At 48.2% G+C, this 26167-nt stretch overlaps 1 protein-coding gene across 2 annotated transcripts in view; it reads left to right on the top strand.

Moving 5' to 3' along the window:
* Positions 1 to 549: 549 nt before the first annotated feature.
* Positions 550 to 26167, top strand: part of RAB40C (RAB40C, member RAS oncogene family) — a 35966-nt gene continuing 10348 nt past the window's right edge. The window contains exons 1-3 of one of the 2 annotated variants that reach the window (XM_054586725.1): positions 1293 to 1353; positions 1487 to 1712; positions 26069 to 26129. In XM_054586725.1, the coding sequence (XP_054442700.1) occupies positions 1571 to 1712; positions 26069 to 26129 (203 nt within the window). In that variant the 5' untranslated portion in view covers positions 1293 to 1353; positions 1487 to 1570. Of the gene's footprint in view, positions 739 to 1292; positions 1354 to 1486; positions 1713 to 26068; positions 26130 to 26167 lie in introns of those variants that run through there. The other variant, XM_054586726.1, reaches the window with a different exon arrangement.

The following is a 26167-nucleotide window of genomic DNA, read 5'->3' as shown; positions in this document are numbered from 1 at the left end:
ATTAATAAAATATACCAAAGAAGAAAAGAAAAATAACCCATGCATCCTGTAAACAACCCCAAGTTACTTCCTCCTGGAGGCCTCCGTGGTCAAGCCTCAGAGCCCCACGTCCTGACCCGAGTAGTGGGCCCGTCTGAATCCCCTCACCTAGCCTGACTCAGACTCGGCTGGGCATCTAGACTCTGCCGGGGGCACTTAGGGGCAGAGCCCTATCACTCCGCCGCTGGAAGCCTCTGCTGCCATCATCTCATCACCCGTCCGCGGAACTGCCGTGGTTCTAGAACGTTAGGACTTCACAGCCACGCGCTGTGACCTACGGCCTTCCCCAGGGCGAAGGGCATAAGCCCCGGTCTGCACCCCGCGGGATGCTCGCTTAACTAGCTCGGAGAGACCGCGGCTACAGCCGCGACCCAGCCACAGCCCCCTCAGCCCCGCCTCCTTCTGCAAGCGAAAGTCCCGTCTCTCCCGGAACCCCAGCGCCGATTGGCCGCCTTTGCCCCGCCACTCCCGGGTCACGCCCCCGTCGTGGGAGGGCGGCTTCCGCAAGCGCAGTTCCAGGAGGGCCACCCTGCGCTCTCTGGGATCTCTGCGGAAGCAGCGGGCCGCAGCTTACGAGGGGGTTTAGTCCTCCCGGACCTAGCTGTGTCGCAGCACCACGGGGAGAGCCACCATCCAGCTCCCCTCCACGGGAAGGAAAGGGGCGTATGCAAACAACCTGGAGTTACAAGCTCCTGATTGGTAAGCGTATAGGGAAGGCGGTGGGAAGCCAGAGATGGGCTTAGAGGGCTGTGATCGACGTGCTGATGACCCAATGGCTCTGGGAGGGTCGGCGGCGGTGGCCAATGGCGACGGGGAGGGGTGGGACGGGCTAGGACTCAAGATTTGTGGGGGCAGTGGGCGGGGCTGTGGGTGGCTCCGGGACGTTCCGAGGCTCTAGTGGTGCTGACTGACGTGCAGGCGGACCAATGGTTCTGGGAAAGCGAGGGGCGAGTGGCCAACAGAGACGGCGACAGGGCTAGGCGGCTGGAATCTCCGCAAAGCTGTGTGGAGAACAGTGTGGGGGCGGGCAGTCATGACGGACGTGCGGAGCGGCCAGTGATCTCAAGAAAGGGGCGGTGGGCGACTAATTGCGATCCCAGAGAGGCGGAATGGGGCGGTGATGGGGCGGGGCTATCGGAGGCTTTGCGGCGCTGTGTGGGAAACGGTGGGGGCGGGCCGACGCGAAGGACGTGCTCGCTCGCCAATGGGTGGGGGCAGGTAGGCGGTGGACAGCCAATGGCGGCGAGTGTTCTGGGGGCGAGGCAGGGCTGCGCGGCGCGGTGCGGGAAGCGGCGGGGCGGTGGCAGCGCTTAGGTGAGGCGGGAGGCGGAGCAGGTGCGGGCGGCGGGCGCTTGGCCCCGGGCAGTCGGTGCGGCAGTCGGGGGCAATCGGGCCCTCGCGGAGCGGGCCTCGACGGCCCCCGCTCACTCACGCCTGGTCCCCTCAGGTCGGTCAGAGGCCTCCTCCGCGCCGTGCTCCCGCGGCTGGCGCCGTGGGCATGCGGGTGCGGCCTGCGCGCGCGTGAGCGAGGATGGGGACGCAGGGCAGCCCGGTCAAGAGCTATGACTACCTGCTCAAGTTCCTGCTGGTGGGCGACAGCGATGTGGGCAAGGGCGAGATCCTGGAGAGCCTACAGGACGGCGCGGCCGAATCCCCATACGCCTACAGCAACGGTAAGGAGGCCCCGTCGCTGGCCTGTCCTCGGGGAGCCGCTCCCCGTCCCCTCCCGGGAAGGGCGCAGGGCGCTTGCTGGCAGGGAGAGCCCTGCTGGGCCCAGGGCTACTCGGAAGCGCCTTGAGCACTACGCAGTCCTCACAGTTAGCTGGTCTGGGAGGCGCCTCTCCCGGTGGACCTGAGCTGCCACCTCCTGTCACATCGGGTCTGTAATGAGAGCTGCGCCAACCAGCCATTCGCCCTACCCGGTTAGACTGCAATTAGGAGCCAAGGATCAGCGCCTTGCCTTTCTTCATCTATTCACTGTGGTTAAAGCCTAACACTGCATGGCAGGGAGCAGGCCTGTGGCAATTTGCAATCTGTTTTCTTTCTCACTATTTTCAACTCTAATGCAGGCCTGAGGCTGGGAAAAAGCAGCTGGATTCTGTATAATCAGCTTGGCACTTTGAATTATCAGCTCGAAGGCTACAGGCCTTTTTAGAGGCTAATGGCTTAATGGGAGGTAGAGATTCTGCTGCGAGTTTTCTGGAAACGGGTTTTCATCGCAGAGTAGCTTGGTGGCTGCTGGGTGACCACCAACCTAAGAAGTGTATTAAGAAAATGTTGTTCAGGAGCTGGAGGAAGGATGTACCTGAGAGGGAGCATCCAGTAGTCTCATGGCAGCCATGGTTCTTTGGGGTCCAGGTAGAGAACCTATGACAGGGTGTCCCAGGTATGGCCAGGGTTTTCCCACGACCCTGTGGCAGGTGTGCACAGATGGGGGTGTCGGACTCAGGCAGGCTTTTCCCCTGAAATGTTTACTTAGTGCTTGGGGAATCAACACCTTGTGCCGGAAGAAAACACCTCATTCATGGTGTTATTAAAATTTAAAAAAAAAAATTTCTTGTTGTGCCCTAGCCAGGTGGCTTAGCTGGTTGGAGCATCATCCTGCACACCCAAAAGGTTGAGGGTTCGATTCCCGGTCAGGGCACATACCTAGGTTGTGGGTTTGATCCCTTGTCGGAATCAAACAGGAGACAGCTGATCTGTTTTCTCACATCAGTGTTTCTCTCTCTCTCTCTGGGAAAAAAAATCAATAAAAAACATATCCTTCGGTGAGGATTAAAATTTCTTGTTGCATGGCTAAAAGTACACATCACCAGCACTTGTCTGAGCTACCCTTAATGTACATATTTAATGTGAAAATAATAGTTACGTTGGTCAAGAAGCTATCCCCACTCTGTGATGGGGCACTTTTTGCAGGCCACACAGGATGTTTTCCTCAGGAGACCCAGGGACTCTGCCTATAGTATGTCAGTGTCTAGTATCTCCAAGGATCTTTTGTGCTTCTGGAAGTTCTGTCTTGTCTCACTGATTTTACTTCAAATGCTTGCTCTCCACGCTCTTTGTTGCTTTGTTTCTTGGGCTCTTGTCAGTCCTGTCTGACTGCTCTGAGCATTTGCTCTTTGCTAAATTGCTTGCCTTTGGGCAGCTGAGAGTGTGGACGCAGCTTTTCTGACCCTTTCGATTTAGGACTTGTCAAGGTTGTTGGATTACCTGGACTGGCTGTATGCCCTTCCTGCTGTAACAGCTTCAGTGTTGGGCAACTGTGTCAGATTCATGCTGTGCCACCTCCCAGAGTAAGTGCTTTCAACCCTAGCTGAGAGAAGACGTCTGGAAGGGCAAGAAAGGAGGAACTCTGGGTTTGTTTTTAGGTGAGGGGGGGAAAGTGTGAGGCCAACCAAGGGTGTGAGAGGGAGGGCTTTTCTGGGGGCTTTAGCAGGCCCTTCTACCAGCCACTGCCACCTTAAAGGACACTTGGCAGCTACTGGCCAAAGTGCCCCTCCTGACTCAGACAGTGGGTGGTTGAGTTGCTTTTCCAGTGGTAGTGTTGCTTCCTGGAGTCTTGCTTCTGGGCTGCTGGTGGTGTGTGAGAAGAGTGTGAGAGAGGTTGAGCTCTTCAGGGGCGTATTTTCCTGGGACAAAGATTTGCCCTTCTGAGGGTCAGCTTAGCCTCACCATCAGGTACTCCAGCTGGGGGCATTGAGCATTCAGGGAACACAGAGCCTAGCTGGAGAGATAGGAACCACTTTCTGTCTCCTCTGTCAAATTGCAGTGCATTGCCACACTTCCCATGACATGCTGACTGAGTAAAACATAGAGACCTGCCTGAGATAGTGGAGATGTTTGGTCCTACTGAGGAACATCTGCCAGAAATGGAGAAGAAGCCACTCTTAGAAAGGTTCCATGTACTGTTAGGGCCAGGGCACACTCACAGATTACTGCACGTTCCCCATGGCATTAAGCAGAGAAGGCAGAGTACCTGGCCCCTGTGTCTAGGGCCCTTGATGTTGAGATGTGTGCGATATGAGGAGTGGGTCTTTGTGGTCAGGGCATCAGCTCACTGATCTCAGGGCCAACTGTTTTTTATCAGAGTGGAGTTAGTGGACATCAGTGTACTTTCTGCTCCTCCAAAGGCTTCCTAAGGGAAACTGTTGGGGTTTTCGAAGCTCTGGAGCAGCTGGTTCTCAGGATTCAGCAGTATGGGAATTTTTCCTTTAAAAAAATTGTAATATTCATGCCCTGGCTGATGTGGCTCAGTGGATTTATTGCTAGCATGTAACTGAAGGGCCACTGGTTCGATTCCTAGTCAGGGCACATGTGTGGGTTATGGGCCAAATCCCCAGTTGGAGGTGTGTGAGAGGCAACTGATCGATGTTTCTCTCTCTCTTTCTCTTCCCTTCTCCTCTGTCTAAAAGTAAAAAAATAAAATGCTTTTTTAAAAAGTTGTAATATTCAGGGTTTTTTTGTTACATTTCTGATCCTCTTACAAAGGATATACATGCTATTCCCCCCCCCCCCCAGTGTTGTTAAAATCCCTTAGCATGTTTTTAGTCTTATTATTTTCAGCCTAAAGTTTCATGGTTCTTCTGACTAGGAGCAGCTGACCTAAGGCAAGGAGGTCCCCACTAGTGACAGGTGTGTAACCAAACCCCTTTCCTTGGGCCACTCAGATGACTAACCCACACTGAAGTCTTGTCTAGCTTGTTCCTCAGACATGTACGTGAGTGCATGTTGCTCTCCCTAGCTTCATAAACATGTGAGTCATCAAAACGGCCTTTTCCAGTGCTGGCACCTAAAGTAGTGATGAGCCACATGTGACAAGGTGCTGATCCCTGCGGGAGCCCAGAGTGGCTCTTGAAGTCTGGTGATGCTAATGTGCATTGTGCTTATCAGTTTCCGTAGATTTGGAGACCTTCCTCTCAGGAGGTTTGCTTTCCCTTTTCTTAATACACAGCAGTGATTTTAGAGGAGTGTCTATGCTCTCCTCGACAGAGCAGAACACTTTGTGTAGAGGTTCCACTGGGCCATCTGCTGGGGAAATATGCTCCAGAACATAAGCAATAAGGAGCCTGGGTTGTGGGAGCTGGCAGGAAGAAGGCAGAGCGTTCCATGAGCAGCTTCTGCTCCCAAGTGCACTGCCAGGTGTGACTCTGCTCCAAGGCTGTTCCCTGAGGCAATGAGCTGGGGAAACCCTGGTGCACAGCCCGTCCTGTTTTTCCAAGGGTGGCGAAGGTCCTCATTAAGACTGTTGTGCCCACTACACCTTGGCTCTCACAGATCTTCACAACAAGGGTCAACAGGAAGTTTCGGTGTAGTGGATATGCCCACGCCTTGGAAGACTCGAGAATAGGCTTAACTCCATCTCTCTCCGTCTGCTCCTTTGGGGATCAGTGTTGGTGGGAGCTGCTGTGTGTACAGGACGATCATGTCCTTTGAGCCCAGGACATGCAGACGGAGGAAGGAGGTCCGGTGGACAGGAGGAGTGGGGCAATTGTGGCAGGTGTGGACAAAGCTGGGCAAGTGTTGAGGTCTGCCACAACGTTTGGTCCTAGTGGTTATTTCTGTGTTAGTGCCGTGCCTGTTGGGGGAAGACGCTGTGTGCCTGCACCCCCAGGGTACCAGAGTGTGGGCTGTGGCCCACATCAGCAACCTAGCAGCAAAGCCAGAGCTCATCATGTTCCCCAGCTCCATGGCTTTTTCGCTGGGCAGTTCCAAATGTCTATTCTCACCTGGCCGGAAATGGGTTTCCATCCTCAGTTCAAACCTCAGAGTACACAGTGTCTTCTGACGCTCCTCTGGCCTGTACACCCCGGTGTCTTGTCAGTCACGTTGTCCCCAACACCAGCATGAAACCTGCGCACAGGACACACTAACTAAATGTCTGTTCTAAATGAAGGTGCAGCTTGTGTGCAGCATCCCCATTTGGACAGTCACCACACAACCCTTCCCAGTCCCTCTCTCTTTCTGTACTTGGTTGGGCGCTCATGTCTGGCTTTCGGCTATTTGCTGGGCACTTTACTGGGGTTTGCCTTCTCTTTGTCAGATGCTGGGTTCTGAGGTGGGTCTTGGCCTGAGCATGGTAAGTGCTAGGCCCAGGGCCACGCTTCTTGGCACTGTCCCTCACCCAGTCCTCACTGCCACCCTGTGACAGAGCTATCATCATCATCCCATTTCATGGATGAGGAACAAAGACCCAGACAGGCTGAGAGCCTGCAGCTGTGTCAGGCAGCATGGGGCCTGGCACCCCTGTCTTCCTATGTGTGGACTGTCTGACCCCCTTCGTCAGGAGCCCTGTGCATTTGGCTCTCACGTTTTCAGAGCATCCCAAACCGAACTCTTTCCCTCTCCTGGCACTGCTGTCCCAGGTCGTGGGCTGCCACCGCCCTCTGCTCTGGGGCCTGGGGCCAGTCACTGAGGTTCGTTTGTTCTCCCTTCACTGCACTGCCCCTGCCCTGCTCCCTCCCTCCTGCCTGCACCCAGCAGAGCAGCAGAAGCCTGAGAGCTCCCAGGTCAGCTGCCAATCAAGGCAGCAAACCATGGGTTTCCAGAGAGATTTTGAGAAGACCGTAAAAGGCCATGCATAGATCCATCTCTCTCTGTTTGCGCCTTTGCCAGAGGCAAACTGCTGTGTGTGGTATAAAAATCAACCTGCCCCCTGCCTGAGATGGTGGCAGGCTGGGGGGCGAAGGGGAAGGAGACAGATTTCCTTATCTGCCTAAGATTATGCTGACTGAGCTGATATGTAATTTGGACTGGCGTGGCCTTTCCTAAATTTCCAGAAAACATTTGAGTAGGTAGAATATTTTCATTGTTAAATTGTCCTCCAATCTTTAGCACTTTCTGTAAGCTAAGCAGATAACAGGCAAATGCTTCCACAGCAGTTACAGTGCTGTGCAGAATTGGGTCCCTCTTTCAAGGTTGTGTGGTTGCAGTGGCACTGCTGTGTTGTGTTGTGTACATGTAATGTCATTGTTCCCATTAGAAAGAATGTGGCTTGGATGATGAATTAAATAGAAACATGTTACAGGAAGTGGGGAAGAACGTGAGTGGGCCTTGCAGGCACTTTTGCCACCTGTTCTGTATAAATTGCCATTGGCAGGATGTGACATTGTTGGTTCCTGAGAACCTGGCCACTTAGCTGCTGTGGGCGAGGAGGAGGAGAAGGAATGGGGTTGTAGCCAGGCCAGGGTTGCCAGCAGCACCTACTGTGGGTGGCATGCCTCTCCATGGGGTGTTGCAGGGCCTGGGGCCACATCAGTCAGGGTGTCCTTCTGGAGAAAGGACATTTGGAGAAAGAGGGGAAAGGTTTTGGTGTCTGGCACCTTGGCTTGCAGCAAGCTGCAGAAAGAATGGGAGGAGGGGGAGTTGGTTTGTGGGGCAGGATTTACTGCCCTGGGCCCTCAGGAGCAGGATGTCGGGACTGTGAGGGACTGTGAGCTGTGAGGGACTGTGAGCGCAGTCATCGGAGACCAGGGGAGGGGCTGAGCCAACAGTAGGTGTGTGGGTTCATCGTTAGGATGGTAAGTGAGGGTAAATACAAGTGAATAAAGTGAACTTGAACTTTTAACTGAGGTTTCTGAGGTTTCCTGGCTGTGATAATGATTGTATAGGGCCAGTAGTGATGGGAAAACTCTCATGTCCACAGTGATTGTCTTCTTACAAAATGGGAATGGACATGTGCCCTACAGAGGGTAGAGGGACAGGGGACAGGTAAACTCTGCATTGATGGAGAAGGTGAAACCCAAGGACATGAGCAGGACAGTGGGCATGACCAGACAAGCTTTGCCCCCTCGAGGTTCTGGTGCTAATGTCACAGAGTGGTATGGCGCTTTGGCTAAATTCCCAAGAGGAAAGTGATTCGTGTGAGGTGGGGGTTACTAGGAAAGACAGGCCTTCGGGATTGTAAAGAGGGAGGGAAAGTGAGGAATGGTCTAACCAAGTAGTGCAGAGGCTGTGGTACAGGAGGCCAGCATCCCAAGAGAGGGGATCTTCCAGTCCAGAGAGGACATCCCAGCATCTTTGAGGAAGAGCAGAGAGTGAAGAAGGCCCAAGTGTAGAAAGGCAGGCACTTTACCAATTTTTGAAAAGTGTCAAAGTGGAGACAGCCAGGTGCCAGATCTCTGGGCGAGTGAATTAACATCAACCCTAGACAGAGATCTCATTGGGTGATGAGCATGTGTTTGTGAGCCCAGGAAGCCACCAGGTGGTTTCTAGGTTGGATGGCAACACTATGGCTGAGGTGGGCCTGTGTTCCATCTGGCACTTCTTGGAGTCATAAGCCAGTTCATTGGCGGCAGCTGCCTGTCAACTTGGCCATGGTAGGGTGAGTGCGTGCTGGGAGGGATGGGTGACAGGTAAGTGACATTTTCGGGACTTTGATGCTTTGTACAGCCTTGAGTGACTGAAGGAACATGGTGGCATCTAACCGGGTGCTGAGGTTCTTTGTGTAGGTCCAGAATCACTGCAGAAGAATCAGGAGCTGTGACTCGGTAGCAGTGATGACTGTCCACTCTGCCCATGTACCATTGTTGGTATCTGCCTCAAAGCCGCTGGGCCCTGTGCGGCTATTACAGATGCACCACTTAGCCGTCATGTTCAGCACTCGTAACATAATCATTTTGTATTGATTTCTGTTTCCTGTTGTTTGGTCCTCTCTCTTCTGGGTACAGTGTTGGCAGTCCTCAAACTGCTGAAAGGCTTTAGGAACTGAGTCTGGTTTTCTTAAAGTCACAATTTGGGTTGGGGGAAAGCTTGTCCCTCAGTGCAGATCTCAGGAGCAGAGTGGGTGATTGAGTCCTCTTCAGCTTGTAGAAACTGTTGCACCGGCCCGTGACACAGACCCCCCACAGGAGTCGACGGCCCTGGGTTCATGCACACACTCATGCTTGCATGCACACACGTACAGGCACACAGCTCTCTTGGTCACTGGAGCTGTCAATGACTTAATTGGCTCCAGATCAGAGGTGACCAGGCCTATCAATAGATGGGAACAACTTGGTGGTATTGCCAGTAGGAGTATTTTTCTTATTTTAAGTCACTTGACCACACAAAGAGTCACAGAGAGGAGATTCTAATGAAATAGTGGTTTTCAGCCTCCTTTATCTCATGGCACACATAAACTACTAAAATTCTATAGCACATCAAAAAATATATTCTGTATTTTGCCTATGTGACAAAAAAAAAAAATAGGTATAATTTTGACTCATTCACACGAGGTGGCTATTGTTGTGTTGGCTGTTATCATTTTTTAACTTGAAAATCTAAGGGAAAAGAAGTCAGTGCCCCTGACTCAATAGTTAAGTATTGCATGTTTAAAAAATTCTTGTGGCACACCAGTGTGCCTGCCACAGCACACTGGTTGAAAATCACTGTAATGAAAAATACATGGAAAGATGTTTAACCTTAAAATTAAACAAGATGGAACAATCACCTGTAAGTCCATCACAAAGTCTGATAATATTCAGCACTAAAAGTGTACCAGAGGCATGCAGAACCCTCAGTAAGGGTCTCCACAACGTGTATCCAGAGCCTTAAGAAGTCTTCCCTTTTGACCAGGTAATTAGGATCTCTCCTGGGGAATAATAGGGGACACAGCTAGAGAAAATCAAGGCTTTGAGGTCTGTTTGTTTTTTTAATAAAACGAAAAACCTGAAACAACCTAAGTGTTCAGTAGTGGAAATACGGTATATTCATAGGGTGAGATTATTGTACAGCCTTTTAAAATGCTGATATGGAGGAATATTTAATGAATATTCCATGATATGGGGTAGTTTCTGATCTCTTAAGGGGGAAAGAAGTATGCTTAATTATACAGTGTGTCAGTGAGTGTCAAAGAATTGTCGAGTGAAATACATGAAAACATTAACGGTGGTTATCTGTGTATTTTGCGATTATGATTAACTTTAAGTGTTCTATATTTTGCCTGGTTTTGTGTATGGATGTGCTTGTTTTCTTTTATGGACAACGTAAAGCTTTGGTTTGGATTGGTCTGGTGTGGTTTTTAAGACACTAAGGAAAACTCTTCACTGCCCTAGCGTTTTTCCTGAAACCCAGCATGCCAGTGTCGACACAAAGGCATTATGAAATTTATTAGGTAACTTCCGCTTTCTTTTCGTCCTTCACCAGGCAGCTCCCTTTCTTTTCTCCCGAGTGACAGGCTTGTACATGCTGCGGTGGTAGACCCGGGCCCACAGAAGGGCAGGCACATGTGTTCATTACCTGGCTCTGTTCTGTATTCAGACCTATCTTGTGGGGTAATTCAAGCCCTCGCGGTCAAAAGGCCTACTAATCTAAACTCTGAGCAGGTCAATATCCTGTGGGTTTACTTTTTTAAAAATAAATGTTATTGACATAATTTACATACAATAAAATGTACCTATTCAAAGTGTACATTTAAGTTAGTTGAGTGTGACAAGTATCTATATCTATGTAAGTACTGCTGTAATAGAGACCTAGAACATTTCCACCTGCCCCCCTGCCCCGCCCCACAAGTTCTCTCCTGCTCCTTGAAACTCGGCCCCCTGGCCCCAGCCCCCGCTGGTCTGCTTCCTGTCACTCTAGGGTCCTTTTGCCTCTCCAGAACTTCCTGTAAATTGAATCATACAATACGGTCTTCCTTATCTTTGGTTTGTTTTGCTCAGCATAATGTATGTGAAATTCTTACGTTCCTTTCTTTTTGTTCCTGAATAACATTCCTTTGCATAAATATACCCCAATTGGTTTATCCATTTACCTATCAATACTGATTTTGGCTATTGTGAATAATGCTGCTATGAACATTCTCATACAAATCCTTTAAACACTTTTTTAAATTTATTTTTTTGTGGTAAAATATGCATATTATCACATTGGCCACTTCTAAATGTATGATTCAGTGACTAGAAGCACATTCATCATGTACAAGTCCTTGTACATCTGCTTAACTTATAAGAACTCACCAAACTCTGTCCTAAAGTCACTGTTTCATTTTAAGTTCCCACCAGCAATGTATGAGGGTTCCATGCTCTGTACCTTGGCCAGTGTTTGATGTTGTCAGCCTCTCTTTCTTTTGATAAATTTTATTGAGGTATAATTTATGCACTAAAAACCTGTATCCCTTTAAAGTTTGAAGTTTAATGAATGTTTGACTGGTGTGTACACTCAGTCCTTGTGCTCTTTGCATACCAGCCCCCTCTGCCCCAGACATGACAACCGCTGACCTTTGTGTTATAGACTGGTTGTCATTTCTAGACTTTTTCTGTAAATGGAATCACACCATATGTACTCTTGTGTCTGTGGCTTCTTTGTTTCTCCATTTTTTGTGAGATTCAGCCATGTTACCACGTGTATTTGTAGTTCACTCCTTTGTGCTGTATAGACTACTGTGTACTGCCACGTGTTTATTTTTCTGCAGGTGCATTTTTGGGTTATTCTGAGTAGCACTCCTATGAAAATTCTCACACAGGCCTACCTGAGAAACATTGCAGGTTCATTTCCAGATCACCTTCATGGAGCAAGTTATAATCTTTTTGCTGGTGGAAAGTCTTGCCTATAGTTTGTAAAAAACGTACACTTGTGTAGAGCAATAATACAAAGTCTTCCTGTACATGTTTTTGGTGGATATATGCACACACTTCTGTCAGGGATACTCTGAGGCATGGGATTGCTGGGTTGTAGGGTGTACATATGTTTAGCCTTAGTAGATACCACCAGTTTTCCAAAGCAGTTGAACAGTTTCTGTCCCATCAGGAGGGTATAGAAGTTCTGTTTGCCCCACATCCTGCCTTCATTTCAGCAGATTCCTGTTTCTTTATAACAGCTATATAACCTCCATTCTGTGGATCACCCTCCATTATTTAAACATTTCACAGTAGATGGGCTTTTTAGTGTGTATCCAGTTTATTTATAATTAAAAACTAATGTAAATGGTAAATAACCTTTAGTTACTTTTATACCTAGATATTCCTTTTTTGTTACTGCTGTAACATTATCTTACAGTTCTGTATGTAGGTCCTAAGTCAACCGTCAAGGTATTGACGGGCTATGTTCCTCTCTGCAGGCCCTAGGGGAGGTCTTTTTCCTTGCCCATCGAGTTGTTGGCAGAAGTCAGTTCTTTGCGTTATATGACCAAGGTCCCTGTTCTTTGCTAGCTATAAACTGAGAGCCATGACAGCTCCTGGAGATTGCTCACATTCTTAACTTCTGTTGCCCTTCCTCCATCATCAGAGCTAGATCAGGGTCCCTCCCAGGCTTGGAGTCTCTCCTGCTTCCAGTCTCATCTCTCTGATTCAGTGGAAAAGGATCTCCACATTTAACGACTCGTGATGATATTGGGCCCACTGGGATAAGTCAGGATACTCTTCCCTCTCAAGATCCATGACCCCAGTCACATCTGCAAAGTACCTTGGCCCTGTAGGAAGCATATTCACAGGTCCCAGGGATTAGGACGTGGACATCTGTGGACCATTACTCTATCACCACACCTTTATAAAAAGTTCTTTCGTGGAACTTCCGGCCAAGATGGAGGCATCGGTACATATACTTTGCCTCCTCGCACAACCAAATGAAGGACAACAACAAATTAAAAAAAAAAAAATTGAAGGACAACAACAAATTTAAAAATTGAACTGCCAGAAAATAAAACTGTAAGTCTGACAACCAAGGAGTTAAAAAAGAAACATTCACCCAGGCTGGTAGGAGGGGTGGAGACGACATGCAGCAGGGCAGCAGCTGGAGGACCAGGTGGGCGAGGTGGTGGCTGGCAGACCAGTAATTCCATGTTCGTGTGCAGATAAACGGGGAGGAACAGCTGGGGAGCAAGACAGACCACACAACCCAGGGTTCCAGTGCTGGGGGAAAAAAAGCCTCAAAACCTCTGGCTGTAAAAACGTTTGGGGGTTGCGGCAGCGGGAGAAACTCCCAGCTTCACAGGAGAGTTCGTTGGAAAGACCCACAGGGACCTAGAGCCTACACAAAACTACCCACCTGGGAATCAGCACCAGAAGAGCCCAATTTGCTTCTGGGTTGGGGAAGTGACTGAAAGCTGGGGGAGAGCCAAGCAAGTGGTATTGTTTCCTCTTGGCCCCTCCCCCACATACAGCGTCACAATCCAGTGACCTGGGTTGCCCTGCCTTGGTGAATACCTAAGGCTCTGCCCCTTGCAATGTTGCAGGCGCACTGAGACAAAGAAATGTGGCTCAAGTGAAAGAACAGATCAAAGCTCCAAAAATAGAACTAAACGATGAGAGAGAGCCAACATATCAGATGCAGAATTCAAAACACTAGTAATCAGGATGCTCACAGAAATGGTTGAGTATGGTTGCAAAATGGAGGAAAAAGTGAAGGTTATGCAAAGTAAAATAAAGAAAAATATACTGGGAACCAACAGTAAATGGAAGGAAACCGGGACTCAAATCAACGATTTGGAGCAGAAGGAAGAGATAAACATTCATCTAGAACAGAATGAAGAAACAAGAATTCAAAAAAATGAGGAGAGGCTCAGGAACCTTGGGGACAACTTGAAACGTTCCAACATCCAAATTACAGGGGTACCAGGAGAAGAGGAAGATCAAGAAATTGAAAACTTACTTGAAAAAATAATGAGGGAGAACTTCCCCAATCTGGCCAAGGAAGTAGACTTCCAGTTGATCCAGGAAGCTCAGAGAGTCCCAAAGAATTTGGACCCAATGAAGCATACACCAAGGCACATCATAATTACATAACCCAAGATTAAAGATAAGGAGAGAATCTTAAAAGCAGAAAGAGAAAAGGAGAGTTACCTACAAAGGAGTTCCCATCAGACTCTCAACTGATCTCTCAAAAGAAGCCTTGCAAGCAAGAAGGGGCTGGAAAGAAGTATTCGAAGTCATGAAAGGCAAGGACCTACATCCAAGATTACTCTGTCTAGCAAAGCTATTGTTTAGAATGGAAGGGCAAATAAAGTGCTTCCCAGATAAGGTCAAGGTAAAGGTGTTTATCATCACCAAGCCCTTACTATATGAAATGTTAAAGGGACTTATCTAAGGAAAAGAAGATAAAAAAAAACTATGAACAGTAAAGTGACAGGAAACTCACAATTAACAACTGAACCTAACAAAAACAAACTGAGCAAACACTTAGAAAAGGAACAGAATCATGCCCTGGCTGGTGTGACTCAGTGGATTGAGCGCCAGCCTCCAAACCAAAGGGTTGCCTGTTTGATTCCCAGTCAGGGCACATGCCTGGGTTGCGGGCCAGGTCCCCAGTAGGGGACATACGAGAGGCAACCACACAATGATGTTTCTCTCCTTCTCTTTCTCCCTCCCTTCCCTTCTCTAAATAAATAAATAAAATCTTAAAAAAAAAAAAAAAAGGAACAGGAACAGAATCACAGAAACGGAGATCAGAGTGGAGGGGGCAGGGGAAGAATAAGGGAAAGGTACAGAGAAAAAGGAACATAAATAGTAAGGTACAAAATCGACAGGGAAAGGTTAAGAATAGTATAGGAAATGGAAAAGCCAAAGAACTTACATGTGTGACCTATGGATGTGAACTAAGTGGGGTGGGAGGGATGCTGGTGGGAGCGGGTGTGGAGGGGAATAAAGGGGAGAAAAAAATGGGACAACTAATAGCATAATCAGTAAATATATATATTTTAAAAAGTTATTTTTTTATTATCATAGGTATAGTGGCTGGTCAGAGGAGTGTATGTGTGCAATAAGTGGTATTAGTTTTTGCTGTAGACTATATGTTTGGTTCCTGCCCCCTCCCTCCAAATTCATATGTAGAAACCTAACCCCCAAAGCAATGGTATTAGGAGTTAGGGCCTTGGAGAGGTGACTGGGTCTTGAGGATGGAGAGCCTTATGAATTGGAATAGTGCCTTACAAGAGATCCCGGAGTTCCCTTGCCCCTTCTGCCACATGAAGACATAGCAAGAGGCTGACCGACTATGAACTAGGAAGCGGGATCTCATTAGACACTGACTTTGCTGGTACCTTGGTCTTGGACTTCTAGCCTCCAGAGCTGTGAGAAATAAATTTCTGTTGTTTATAAGCTCCCCTACCTGTAATATTCTGTTACAGCATCATAAGACAACTCAGAAACTACTACAAACTGAATGTCTTAAAACAATACCCAGTTATTAGTGCATAGTTTCTTTGAGTCAGAAATGTGGGCACAGTTTGGCTAGGTCCTCACAGAGCCTCAGGTTTTTTCACAGGCTGTAGTCAGGTATGGGCTGGGGCAGAATCCCTTCTAAACTCACATGGCTGTTGGCAGCACCTGGCCACCCTTTGCTCCTGGCCATGTGGGCGTTTCCATAGGGCCACTTGTTCATAGAGCCAGCAAGTGAAAAAACCTGCCTGTAAGAATCTCATGTAACATGATCTCAGAGGGGGCATCCATTACTTGGCCCTACTCAGGATCAGAAGCAAGTATCAGCTCCTGTACCCTCAAGGGGAGGGATGTACCCAGAGGCATGAGTACCGGGGACAGGATCCTGGGTCCACCTGAGAGTGCCCACCACACTGCTTAGTATTGCCTCCTTAGGGCTGTACCAAGTTGCCTGCCCGCTGGGACTTGTGGAATTCCCTTTTCTGTCTCCAAGCACACCCTGTGGTGTGAGTTGCATTTTCTTGGTATAGACATATGCTGTGGCCTTAACCTTGGGACAGGAAGAGTGAAGGCTGGTCAAGTGTGTCGGGCTGTCTGCAGGTACAGGAGGACTGCCTGGGCCTGCCCAGATGGCTGGTGTGTGGATCCCAGGGCACTTCCCCATGTCTACCTGTGTTATGGAAAGCTTTTTCTGGTTCCGGCTTTGCCTTTGGGAGCTTACTTTCCTTCCCTAAGGAGTAACACTAAGAGCATCTGCCTGTCTTGGTTTTGGGGGTGGTACCCTCACTCTATGCTTTGCATGTCATGTTGAAAACAGAGGAGTGCACTTCATTCAGGCATCCTGGCTGGGCCCATGCTTCCCAGGAGGTGAGATCTGGGAACTATGCAGAAAACTAACAGCCTGGGCTTTATACCCAACAGCATCTCCTGCCAGTCCTGGAGGGTCAGTGTTGCACTGGAGCCTTCCCTGAAATCGCTAGGTGACCTACGTTCAACTGGATCACCTGCCTCACTCTGAGGACACGTGACATTCATGGTTCACATTGCCCAGGGATGCTCCCAGGCCCATGATGGAGCTGCACAATGAGGAGAACCTTCTGGGAGTGGTTTCCTTTCCTTCGGACACTGTCCAGCATTGTAGTTTCTGGTGCTCAATTTAAAATAATGCAAAGGAAGACATTGGCTAGCATTTTCTGTTTCATTCTTAAATCCAGTCTTTTATTACTCATTTTTTTGTTCATTGTTACGAATTTTTAAAAAGTCTTCCTGTGGCTTTTAAGTATTGTGGAAAATAGCTGGTTAATTACACACTGAGGGTCACCATTTCTTCCATGAAAGACTTGAACCTCAGATGGAAAAGAGGTGGTCATGAACGTGCTGTCTGGGCAGGTGACATCCCTCCTTGCCTGCTCCCTCCAGTTGGTCCAAGTGGAATCTGGGCAGGTGTATGGGAAGTGCCTTCACTCAGAGGACTGCCAGGTTGTGATTAGCAGTCCTCATTCTGACTTGCCCCTGCTCCCTCTGAACACTGGAAAATTGAACTTAAAAGCGTCAAACAGTTTTGATTTATGCACCCAAAAGCAAAGCTGAGAGGGTGGATCTAAACAGATAGCTGAGAATTTTTGGTTCTTGTCCATGTCTGTTTGTTCCCTTGCCCTGATCACCTTGTAATTTCTCAGGGCTGCAGTGAGGGTGGGTTTTCTTGGGGGTCTGTTGTCCTGTGTCAGTGCTAATAGATGTGTAAGCATGTGAACCTCTAAAAGAAGGGATGTGGAGGAGGAAATTGTGACTTCCAGGCTGCTCTGCCCTGTGACTCCTGATGGAACACTATCTTGACTTCAGCCAGCAGAGTGGCTGCTGTGCTGTGCTGTGCTGTGCTGGAGAGTGGCTGGCCCAAGAAGAGTGGATTGTGCACCAGATTGTCCTTGACAGTCTGGCCACATGGCCATGGATGCCTCGTGAAGGCGTCCATGTACGGGAGGCCAGGTGAAGAAGGAGCTGATGTCCTGTTTGTCAGTGCCACTCAGCCCTCAGCCTTCCTCCTACGTGTCCCCACAACTCTGTTTATAGCTCCTGATGAAGTGGATCTCAGCAGGCAGGAGGAGGGTACCCAGGTGAACTCCCCAAATTGTCAGGATGTGGCAACTGTCAGAAAATGAAGTGAGATTCCAGAAAGTCGAGACCTTAATGATCATTTTTGTACCATTCCTCCATCCTTCTCTACCCCCTTCCTCTGAATTTGAAATACCTCTTCGAAGGATGGCAGTCAACAGACAAGTAATTACAATGTTCCTGCAACTCCAGCCTCCATCAGCAATTTTCTGGAGTGGGTAGGCTGCTTTGTGCTTCTCCCTGCCTTGGCTGTTGTCAAGGGACAACAGGGTCATGAGGGACGTCACTGGGACACAAGGCCAGTGATGCAGGGGCATGGTGTAGGGAGGCCGCTAGCATGTGCCGTGCTGAGCACAGGCATGTCCTTCTGGACCAGTGCTTTGCAATGTCCCCTTTACCGTGCTGAAAAGGAATGAAGTTCCACCCTGGCCAATGTGGTTTAGTTGGTCAGAGCACTATCCCGGGAACTAAAAGGTTGCAGGTTCAATTCCCAGTCGGGGCACAGGCCTAGGTTATGGGTACTGTCCTGGATGGGGCATGTACACAAGAGGCTATCGATTGGTGTTTCTCTCCAGCATTTGTATTTCTCTCTCTCTCTCTCTCTCCCCCCTCTCTAAAATCAATACTCATGTCCTCACATGGGGATTAAAAAAGAAAAAAAGGAATGAAATTTAATCTACTTACACTCAGAACTAAAACAGACATGTACATATACAAATATCTCTAATATAAAGGAGAGTGAAAGCAGTGCAAGGTGTCAAGAGATGATTTGAATTTCAGTAGGTCAGTGCTTGGGTGCAGTTGTATTAGATGCTGTGAAGGTGACAATAAAAATGTACCTGGTGTAGGTGTCACTGTGGGTGATGAGATTTTTCTTCTAGAATGATGACAACTCTTTTTTAAAAAAAGATTGTAATTTATTTATTTTTAGAGCAGGGGGAAGGAAGAGAGAGGGAGAGAAAGATCAACATGTGAGAGGATTATCGGCTGGTTGCCTCTTGCACGCCCCCACCTGGGGACCTGGCCCACAACCCAGGCATGTGCCCTGATGGGGAATCAAACCGTGACCTTTTAGTTTGTGGGATGATGCCCACCCCACTGAGCCACAACAGTCAGGGCTGATGACCAACTCTCGGTAAAATTCTGAAGAAACAAAATCCAGTCTCCTGTGATTTGCAAGGTGCTAGCAGCCCTGCAAAACATGGTGTAGGGCCTCTGGGCGGCATGAGTCCATTAGCCCCTGAACAATTCCTGGTGTTGAGTTTCCACTTCCTTCAGAACCAATAGAAAATCCTATGAAACAACAGAAAACTTGTGAACCCATCAGGTGAGAGAAATTGACAATTTGGGAAGCAGGCACTGCAGCTGAGTGCAGAGAGCTAAAGCCTGGGCTGTGAGGGGCCAGCAGGGATCCTGCAGCTCTGGACCCTGCACCCCAAATGCCCAGACCCTTCTGAACTCAGTGTAAGGACGATAGGCTGAAATTAGGGCAGGGGCCGAATGGCTGGATGGCCCACAACAGGAACATAGGCAGTTTACCCTCTGAGAGAATCAGGCATGATGGAGGGCCAAGTGTAAGTCCATTCCAAATGGGGAGACCTTGCCTGTCCCTCACCCCTAGTGCTCAGATAGAAACCCTGTGGCAGCAGACAGTCTTCACTGGAACAGTTATCAGCCCAAGAGATGTAACCTCCACACTCCCCAAGGTACCTAACAGGTTCATGGTGAGCCCAGTTCACAAGACAGAGTTGCCCAGAACTTCCACGGGTTTTTAGGATCTCTGAGGGGTGAATGGACAGCCAAGGGCCACCACAAGGTTAGGAAAGTCACCCAAGAACCTTAACAATCTAATAATTAATGTTGCCTGAGATTACTGCATCCAAGAACCAAGAACAAGATGCTGTTAGAAAGGAACAGTCTAGCCCTGGATGGTGTGGCTCAGTGGATTGAGTGCTGGCCTGTAAACCAAAAGGTCACTGGTTCGATTCCCAGTCAGGGCACATGCTTGGGTTGCAGGTGGGTCCCCAGTTGGGGGCATACAAGAGGCAATGGACCGATGTTTCTCTCCCTCTCTTTCTCCTTCCCTCTTCCCTTCCTCTCTCTCTAAAAATAAATAAAAAAGACAGCAATGAGGGAAAAGATGAGAAAACTTTAGCCCACAGGTCACTCCCTGGCTTGGGAGAAAAGAATGTGGGACAGAGGTGAACTGATGACCTAAAGGGCTCCTGGGTTCCCAGCATAGAAAGTGAAAAAAGATCCCCCAGAACACTGGACAGATAAAGCCCTGAAAACTTTCAGAGTAAAAAGGTCATATGAGAAGGGCTAAGAATCAGAACACCCATTTCCTCTGAGAGCCTCTGGTCACCTGCCACTGTGCAAGCCCTTTGCCATCCAGGGAGTGTCTACAGTCCTAGGGTCTGAGACCTGGTCATCCCATGTGACCTCTCCCCATTTGTGAGCTGCTTTAGTCCCCAGGAGGCCTGGTCAGCCTCTGCGCACCAGCAGAGTTCTGGCACCCAATAGCTGACTTCTGTTCTGAGTGATCATGACTATGCTGTACAAGCTATTAAATGTTTTGAATGAAAACTCTGGTCTTCAATTTTAAAAAGAGCTGCTCTGTATTTAAGGACTGATTGGGTGAAGTGAGGGAGTAGGTGATTGAAATTCTTTTGCAACAGATCTTCAGCCAAAATAATTGTCAGGGCTGATTCATAGTAATGTTTGGTTGAAACCTATCTCTTTTACCAGAGGGAGATTGTACCTATCTACAGGCCTCTCTCTTTGGACTTGCTAAGTCTATATTTGCTATGACTTTATGAAGTACACCATAAATTTTTATCCAATTGAAGGATGATTTCCTGTCAAGATGGTGGCATAGGTAAACACAGTGCACCTCCTCAAACCACATCACAATTACAGCTATTACTCAGAACTGTCAGAAATTGAGTTGAATGGGAATCTGACAACTATGGAATTAAAGAAACCACATCCATCCAGACTGATAGGAGGGGCACAGGCGCAGGACGGGCTGGTCTTATACTCACATGTGGTGGATAAAAATGTGGGAGGGATATCTCAGGAGGAGGAGTCCCAGTCCCACACCAAGACCCCCAGCCAAGGATTCCAGTGCCAAGAAGATAAGTCCCCATAATTTCTGGCTGCAAAAACCAGCAGGGATTGAGTCAGTGGAAGAAACTTCTGGAGTCCCAAGCAATTCCCCTTAAAGAACTCACACATAGACTTACTCAGACATATTCCCTCTGACCCCTAGAACCACTGGGGTAACAACTTGAAAGGCCCCGGTGGCATTACTGGGAGGAACTGAAGTGTCTGGCATCAAGGCGGGAGCTCAGAGACAGCTTTCTTTCAGACAGAAAGGCAGGCAGAGGCCATTGTCACTTTTCTTAGCCCTGCCCTGGATATCACCTGAGACTCCATCCCACTCAACTTAGGGCCCACTTAAACTGTTAACCGGACTTTTCCATATGAATGGCTGGTCTTGGCTCGTGCTTCACAACTACCTAAATCTTATCAAACAAGCAACAGCTAAGTGGCCCCAGGCACAGCACTAACAGCAGCCAGCTTAGATTCCAGCTTGGCTTCCCCTGGGAATCTCCAAGCCCTGCACAAGTAGCAGCCCTCTCAGATTGCTTTATAGTGCAGGCAGGGTGGCCCTGGGCAGAACACAGGTGGGGGCTGACCCCGACCTGCACCACCCGGGAAACCACAGAGACTGCGCACCCAGTGGACAGTTACAGACCACGTCAGAGCACTGCCACCCTGCCCCTGCTTAGCTGATCCTCCACAGAAGGTGGAGGTTGGTGGTCAGTGGTCATGGCCAGTCCTTGCAGCTGACTGGCCTGGGTAAATTCCTCCCATTGACCTGCCAACTGGAACCAAAGCTTAGCTACAGGAGGAGAGTGCGTTTAGCCCATATGAAGGGTGCACTTCAAGTACCCAGCTTGGGTGATAGGAGAGGCTGTACCATTAGACCCTAGAGGACACCTACTACCTTAGGCCATGCTACCAAGATGCTGAGTCAAAGCAGCTCTACCTAATACACAGAAACAAACACAGGGAGTCTGCCAAAATGAGGAGAATAATGGCCCAAATGAAAGAACAGATCAAAGCTCCAGAAAAAGAGCTACACGAAATGGAGATAAGCAGTCTGTCAGAAGCAGAGTTCAAAACACTGGTTATTAGGATGCTTGAGGAACATACTGAGGACCTCCACAGCATAAAAAAGACCCAGTCAGAAATGAAGGGTGCACCAATTGAAATAAGAATTTATAGGGAAATAACAGTAGAGCAGATGAAACGGAGAATCAAATTAATGATTTGGAACATAAAGAAGCAAAAAACAACCACACAGAGCAACAAGAAGAAAAAAGAACCCCCAAAAATGAAGATAGTGTAAGCAGCCTCTGGGACAACTTCAAGCATTCCAACATTTGCATCATAGGGGTGCCAGAAGGAGAAGAGAAAGAGCAAAAAATTGGAAATCTATTTGAAAAATAATGAAAAAAAACCTTCCTTAATTTGGTGATGAAAGTAGATATGCAAGTCCAGGAAGCACAGAGAGTCCCACACAAGATGGATGCAGAGAGGACCACTCCAAGACACCTCATAATTAAAATGCCAAAGATAAAAAGAATCTTAAAAGCAGCAAGAGAAAAGCAATTAGTTACCTACAGGGGAGTTCCCATAAGACTGTCAGCTGATTTCTCAAAAGAAACTTTGCAGGCTATCAGGGGTTGGCCAGCAATATTCAAAGTCGTGAAAAGCAAGGACCTACAGCCAAGATTGCTCTATCCAGCAAAGCTATCATTTAGAATCAAAGGGCAGATAAAGAGTTTCCCAGACAAGAAAAAACTAAAGGAGTTCATCATCACCAAACCATTATTATATGAAATGTCAAAGGGACTGACTTAAGAAAAAGAGCAAAATTATGAATAATATAATAAAATGGCAATAAATACATATCTATCAACAATTGAATGTAAAAAACAAACTAAGCAAACAAGAAGAACAGGGACAGAATAATGAATATGGAGAGTCTTTTGATGGTTTTCAGATGCAGGGGGTGGGGGACTGGATAGAGAGGTCCGGGATTAAGAAGTACAAATAGCCCCAGCTGGTGTGGCTCCATATATTGAGTGCAGGTCTGTGAACTGAAGGGTCACTGGTTCAATTCCCAGTCAGGGCACATGCCTGGATTGTGAGCCAAGCCCCCAGCTGGAGGCATGCAAGAGGCAACCAGTCTATGTTTCTCTTCCTCTTTCTCCCTCCCTTCCCCTATCTCGAAAAATAAATAAATGAAATGTTTTAAACAAGTACAAATTGGTAGCTACAGAATAGCCATGGGGATGTAAAGTACAGTATAGGAAATGGAGTAGCCAACGAACTTAAACACATGGCCCGTGGACATGAATAGTGGTGTGAGGATTGCCTAGGGAGTGGGGGTGCTGGGAGGAGAGGGGCAAAAGGAGAAAAATTGGGATAACTGTGATACCATAAGTGATACAATATAATAAAAAAAGAGTTTTTATCCAGGTTTGGGATTTGGCAAGGTGAGGGGCAGAGTAAGCATGAAGAATATCTTTGAAATTGAATTTTTTGATATCAAAGTGAGTGTGTCAGCCAGCGGGTTCTCCACCCACACCATTTCCCCACCATTCCTTCCCCTTTAGACCTCTTGGCTCTGGGGCCATCCTCAGCTCTCAGCTGGCCCCTGCTCCCTCCTTCAGGGACCTACTGCCCACTTTCCTTAGTCCTCTCACCCGGGTGTTCAGCCTTCCTGGGAGTGCTTATGCTGGCGCCAGGCATGGGGGCCACCTCTCCTGGAAGCCAAGGCCAGCAGCAGAGGGCTCCAGAGAGCACAGTCACTGTCTGTAAGTCTAAATCACTTCAGTGGTGACGTTGCTCATCCATCCCACTGAACTCCAGTTTCTCCTGTGCGGTGTTTCTCCTCTGAAAAATCTTGTTCTGCAATGAGCCCTCTGACCAGTGCTAGGGGGGGAGCTGTGCAGCAGGAAGGATGTCAGGAGGACAGCGGCCCCATCTTGTTACCAGTTCCCAGCTCTGAGTCGCTGATCCCCACAGGTCAACGTGTGTGTTTGGCACAGCGTTGAACAGAGCTGCTGGAGAGCATGGACTGGGTTTCCTTTCTGACTCCGACCAAAGTTCACGTCCTGTTGTCCTGGGTGGAACTCAGACAGATGGGTCAGCAAGGTGCCCAGGACACACATTTACGATGTGGGTTATGGGAGGGAGCTCAGAGGTGGGTGGAGGGTGGAGCCATCTCCCAGGACTCTGTTTCCACCTGAGTCCTTCCTGGGTTCCCCTTCTTCCCTGCAGTTCCTCCTGGGCCACTGGGCCACAGTGCCACCTTTGGGCTGCTTGGCTGCAGAGCAGCTCCTTTCAAGGGGGCTGGCCTGGGGGAGTGGAGTAGAGCAGTCAGTGTCCTGTTCCCAAGGCCTGAGCCTCGGGGGCTGTTCTGCCACAGGGAGGCAGATCTGATGTTGCCTAGAGGATGGGCTTCTACACCACAGTCTTCCTGGAAATTACCCTCATAGGGTCCATCTCACAACAGCTGTAAAGACAGGACCAAGAGGAGGCGATTCCTGGGTCAAATCTGTGCTTCCTGTTTGACAGAATTCGGGGAGCTTCCACCCAAAGAAGCTGGTTATCAACAGATGAGAGCTGGGGGAATGGCAAATGCAGAGGAGGTACGGTAGAGAGAGGCCAGAGTTTTGTTTCTTCCTGAAGAATAGTTCTTTCACATGAGACTATGTGCAAGAGAATCTTCTCTCACTTTAAAAAAAAATATTGTGGCAAAATACACATAATGTGAAATTTACCATTTTAATTATTTTTAGGTGTGCAGGTCAGAGGTATAAGTACATTTACACTGTTGTATGACTTGTCACCACCATCCATCTCCAGAATTTTTTATCTTCCCAAACTGAAACACTCTCTTCGTTAAACATTGACTCCCAGCCCTGACTGGTGTGGCTCAGTGGTTGGGCATTGTTCCTCAAAGCCACGGGTCCCCAGTTCGATTCCCGGTCAGGGCACGCGCTTGGGGTGCAGTTTTAGTCCCTGGTCAGGGCACATGTGAGAGGCAACTGATAGAAGTATCTCTTTCACAACAATGTTTCTCTTCCTCTCTTTCTCCTTCCCTTCCCCTCCCTCTAAAAATAAGTAATTAAAATCTTTAAACAAATTAAAATCTTTAAACAAATATACTGACTCCCCTCAGCCCCTGGTAACCTCTGATCTACTTTTCTGTCTCTGTGAAACTGACTACTCTAGGGACCTCATAGAAGTGGAATCACACAGCATTTGCTCTTCTGTGACTGGCTTATATCTCTGAGCATAATATCCTCAGGGTTCAGCCATGTTATGGCTTGTGTCAGAATTGCATCCCTTTTTAAGGCTGAACTGTTATCCATTGTATGAATAGACCGTTTTGTTAATCCATTCATCCCTCAATGGGAACTGGGTTGTTTCCACCTTTGATTATTGTGAATAATACTGCTATGAACCCAGGTGTACAAATACATACATGTTTGATTTCCTGTTCTCATTTCTTTTGGCCATTAACCCAGAAGTGGAATTTCTGGATCGTATGGTAATTCTGTTTTTAATTCTTTGAGGAACTGCCATACTATTTTCCATAGTGACTGCATCATTTTACATTCCCAGCAGTGGTGCACAAGGATTCTAATTTCTCCTCTTCCTTACCAACCTTTGTCATTTTCTGTTCTCCTTAATAAGGACCATCCAGTGAGTATGAGGTGATCTCTCACTGTGGTTTGATTTGCAGTTTTCTGATATTCAGTGGTGTTGAGCATCTTTTCATGTGTTTGTGGTCATTTGTCTATCTTCTTTGGAGAAGTGTCTCTTCTAGCCTGTTGCCCATTTTTAATTGGGTTTTTGTTGTTGAATTGTAGGATTTCTTTATATATTCTGGATAACAATCCCTTGTCAAATATGTGACTTCCAAATACTTTCTCTTATTTCATGGGTTGCATTTTCCTTCTGTTGAGTGTCATTTGGGGCATGGGAGCCAGGTTTTGACTTGTAGTTAGGAGGTGGCCAGGCAGAAGCACAGCGGGGGTAGAGGCACAGATGCCTGAGGCCCTGGGAGCATGCTATGTGCAGAATCTGAGGTCAGCTTGCGCACACACATGCACACGCACTCTGTGAGAGAAACACCTATGTTAAAATGACCATTTCTAAGCCCTTTTGGAGCAAATGTTACAAAAAATCATGAAACTGATGACCTTTTTAAAGCTTAAGAATGGAGGAGGAAACACTGAGCCTTTAGGAAGTTTCTGGACGGTCCCATAAACCAGTTGAAGATCTTACACATTAGGTAACATATCCAGCACTAATCCTACCAACTTCTCTTGGACTGACTTTTTTCCCATAAAAGTGTAAAAAAATAAAAACTAAAGATATGGCATGCATAGGTTCTGCAGGCAGCTCTCTGGAGAAATGACACTTTAGAAATTACCCCTAATAATGCCCCAGGCACACTCCAAGTGTCAGTATCTGAGGGCTGTGGTGAACCCAAGATCTCAGAAATGCCTTGACTTGAGATCTACACAAAGCAGGTCAATTGGAGATGAGCCTGCCGGACTCCACTCCTGTGCCGCCCTCCCTTCAACCGGTGCTGTGGTGCCCAGCAGGCCTGGTTTCCTGGGCTGGAGCCACAGAAAGGCTCCAGCGGGGGATAAAATGCCCCTCCATCGACTCCGCTGTAGAAGCTGAACCCTGGTGATGTGGATCCTGGCAGGCTCGTCTCCAGGTACCACCTCCAGCCACTCTTTGCTTCCTTGCAGGGATCGACTACAAGACGACTACCATCCTGCTGGACGGCCGACGGGTCAAGCTGGAGCTCTGGTGAGCTAGGCTGTGTGGGGTTGCGGTGCCTTGGGGTG

Source organism: Pteronotus mesoamericanus, unplaced genomic scaffold (genome assembly GCF_021234165.1).
Source record: "Pteronotus mesoamericanus isolate MK-2021 breed Mesoamerican mustached bat unplaced genomic scaffold, CSHL_Meso_final contig_947, whole genome shotgun sequence".
NCBI lineage: Eukaryota > Metazoa > Chordata > Mammalia > Chiroptera > Mormoopidae > Pteronotus > Pteronotus mesoamericanus.
Note: the sequence above shows the minus strand (reverse complement) of the source record. Positions and strands in the feature narration are given on the sequence as shown.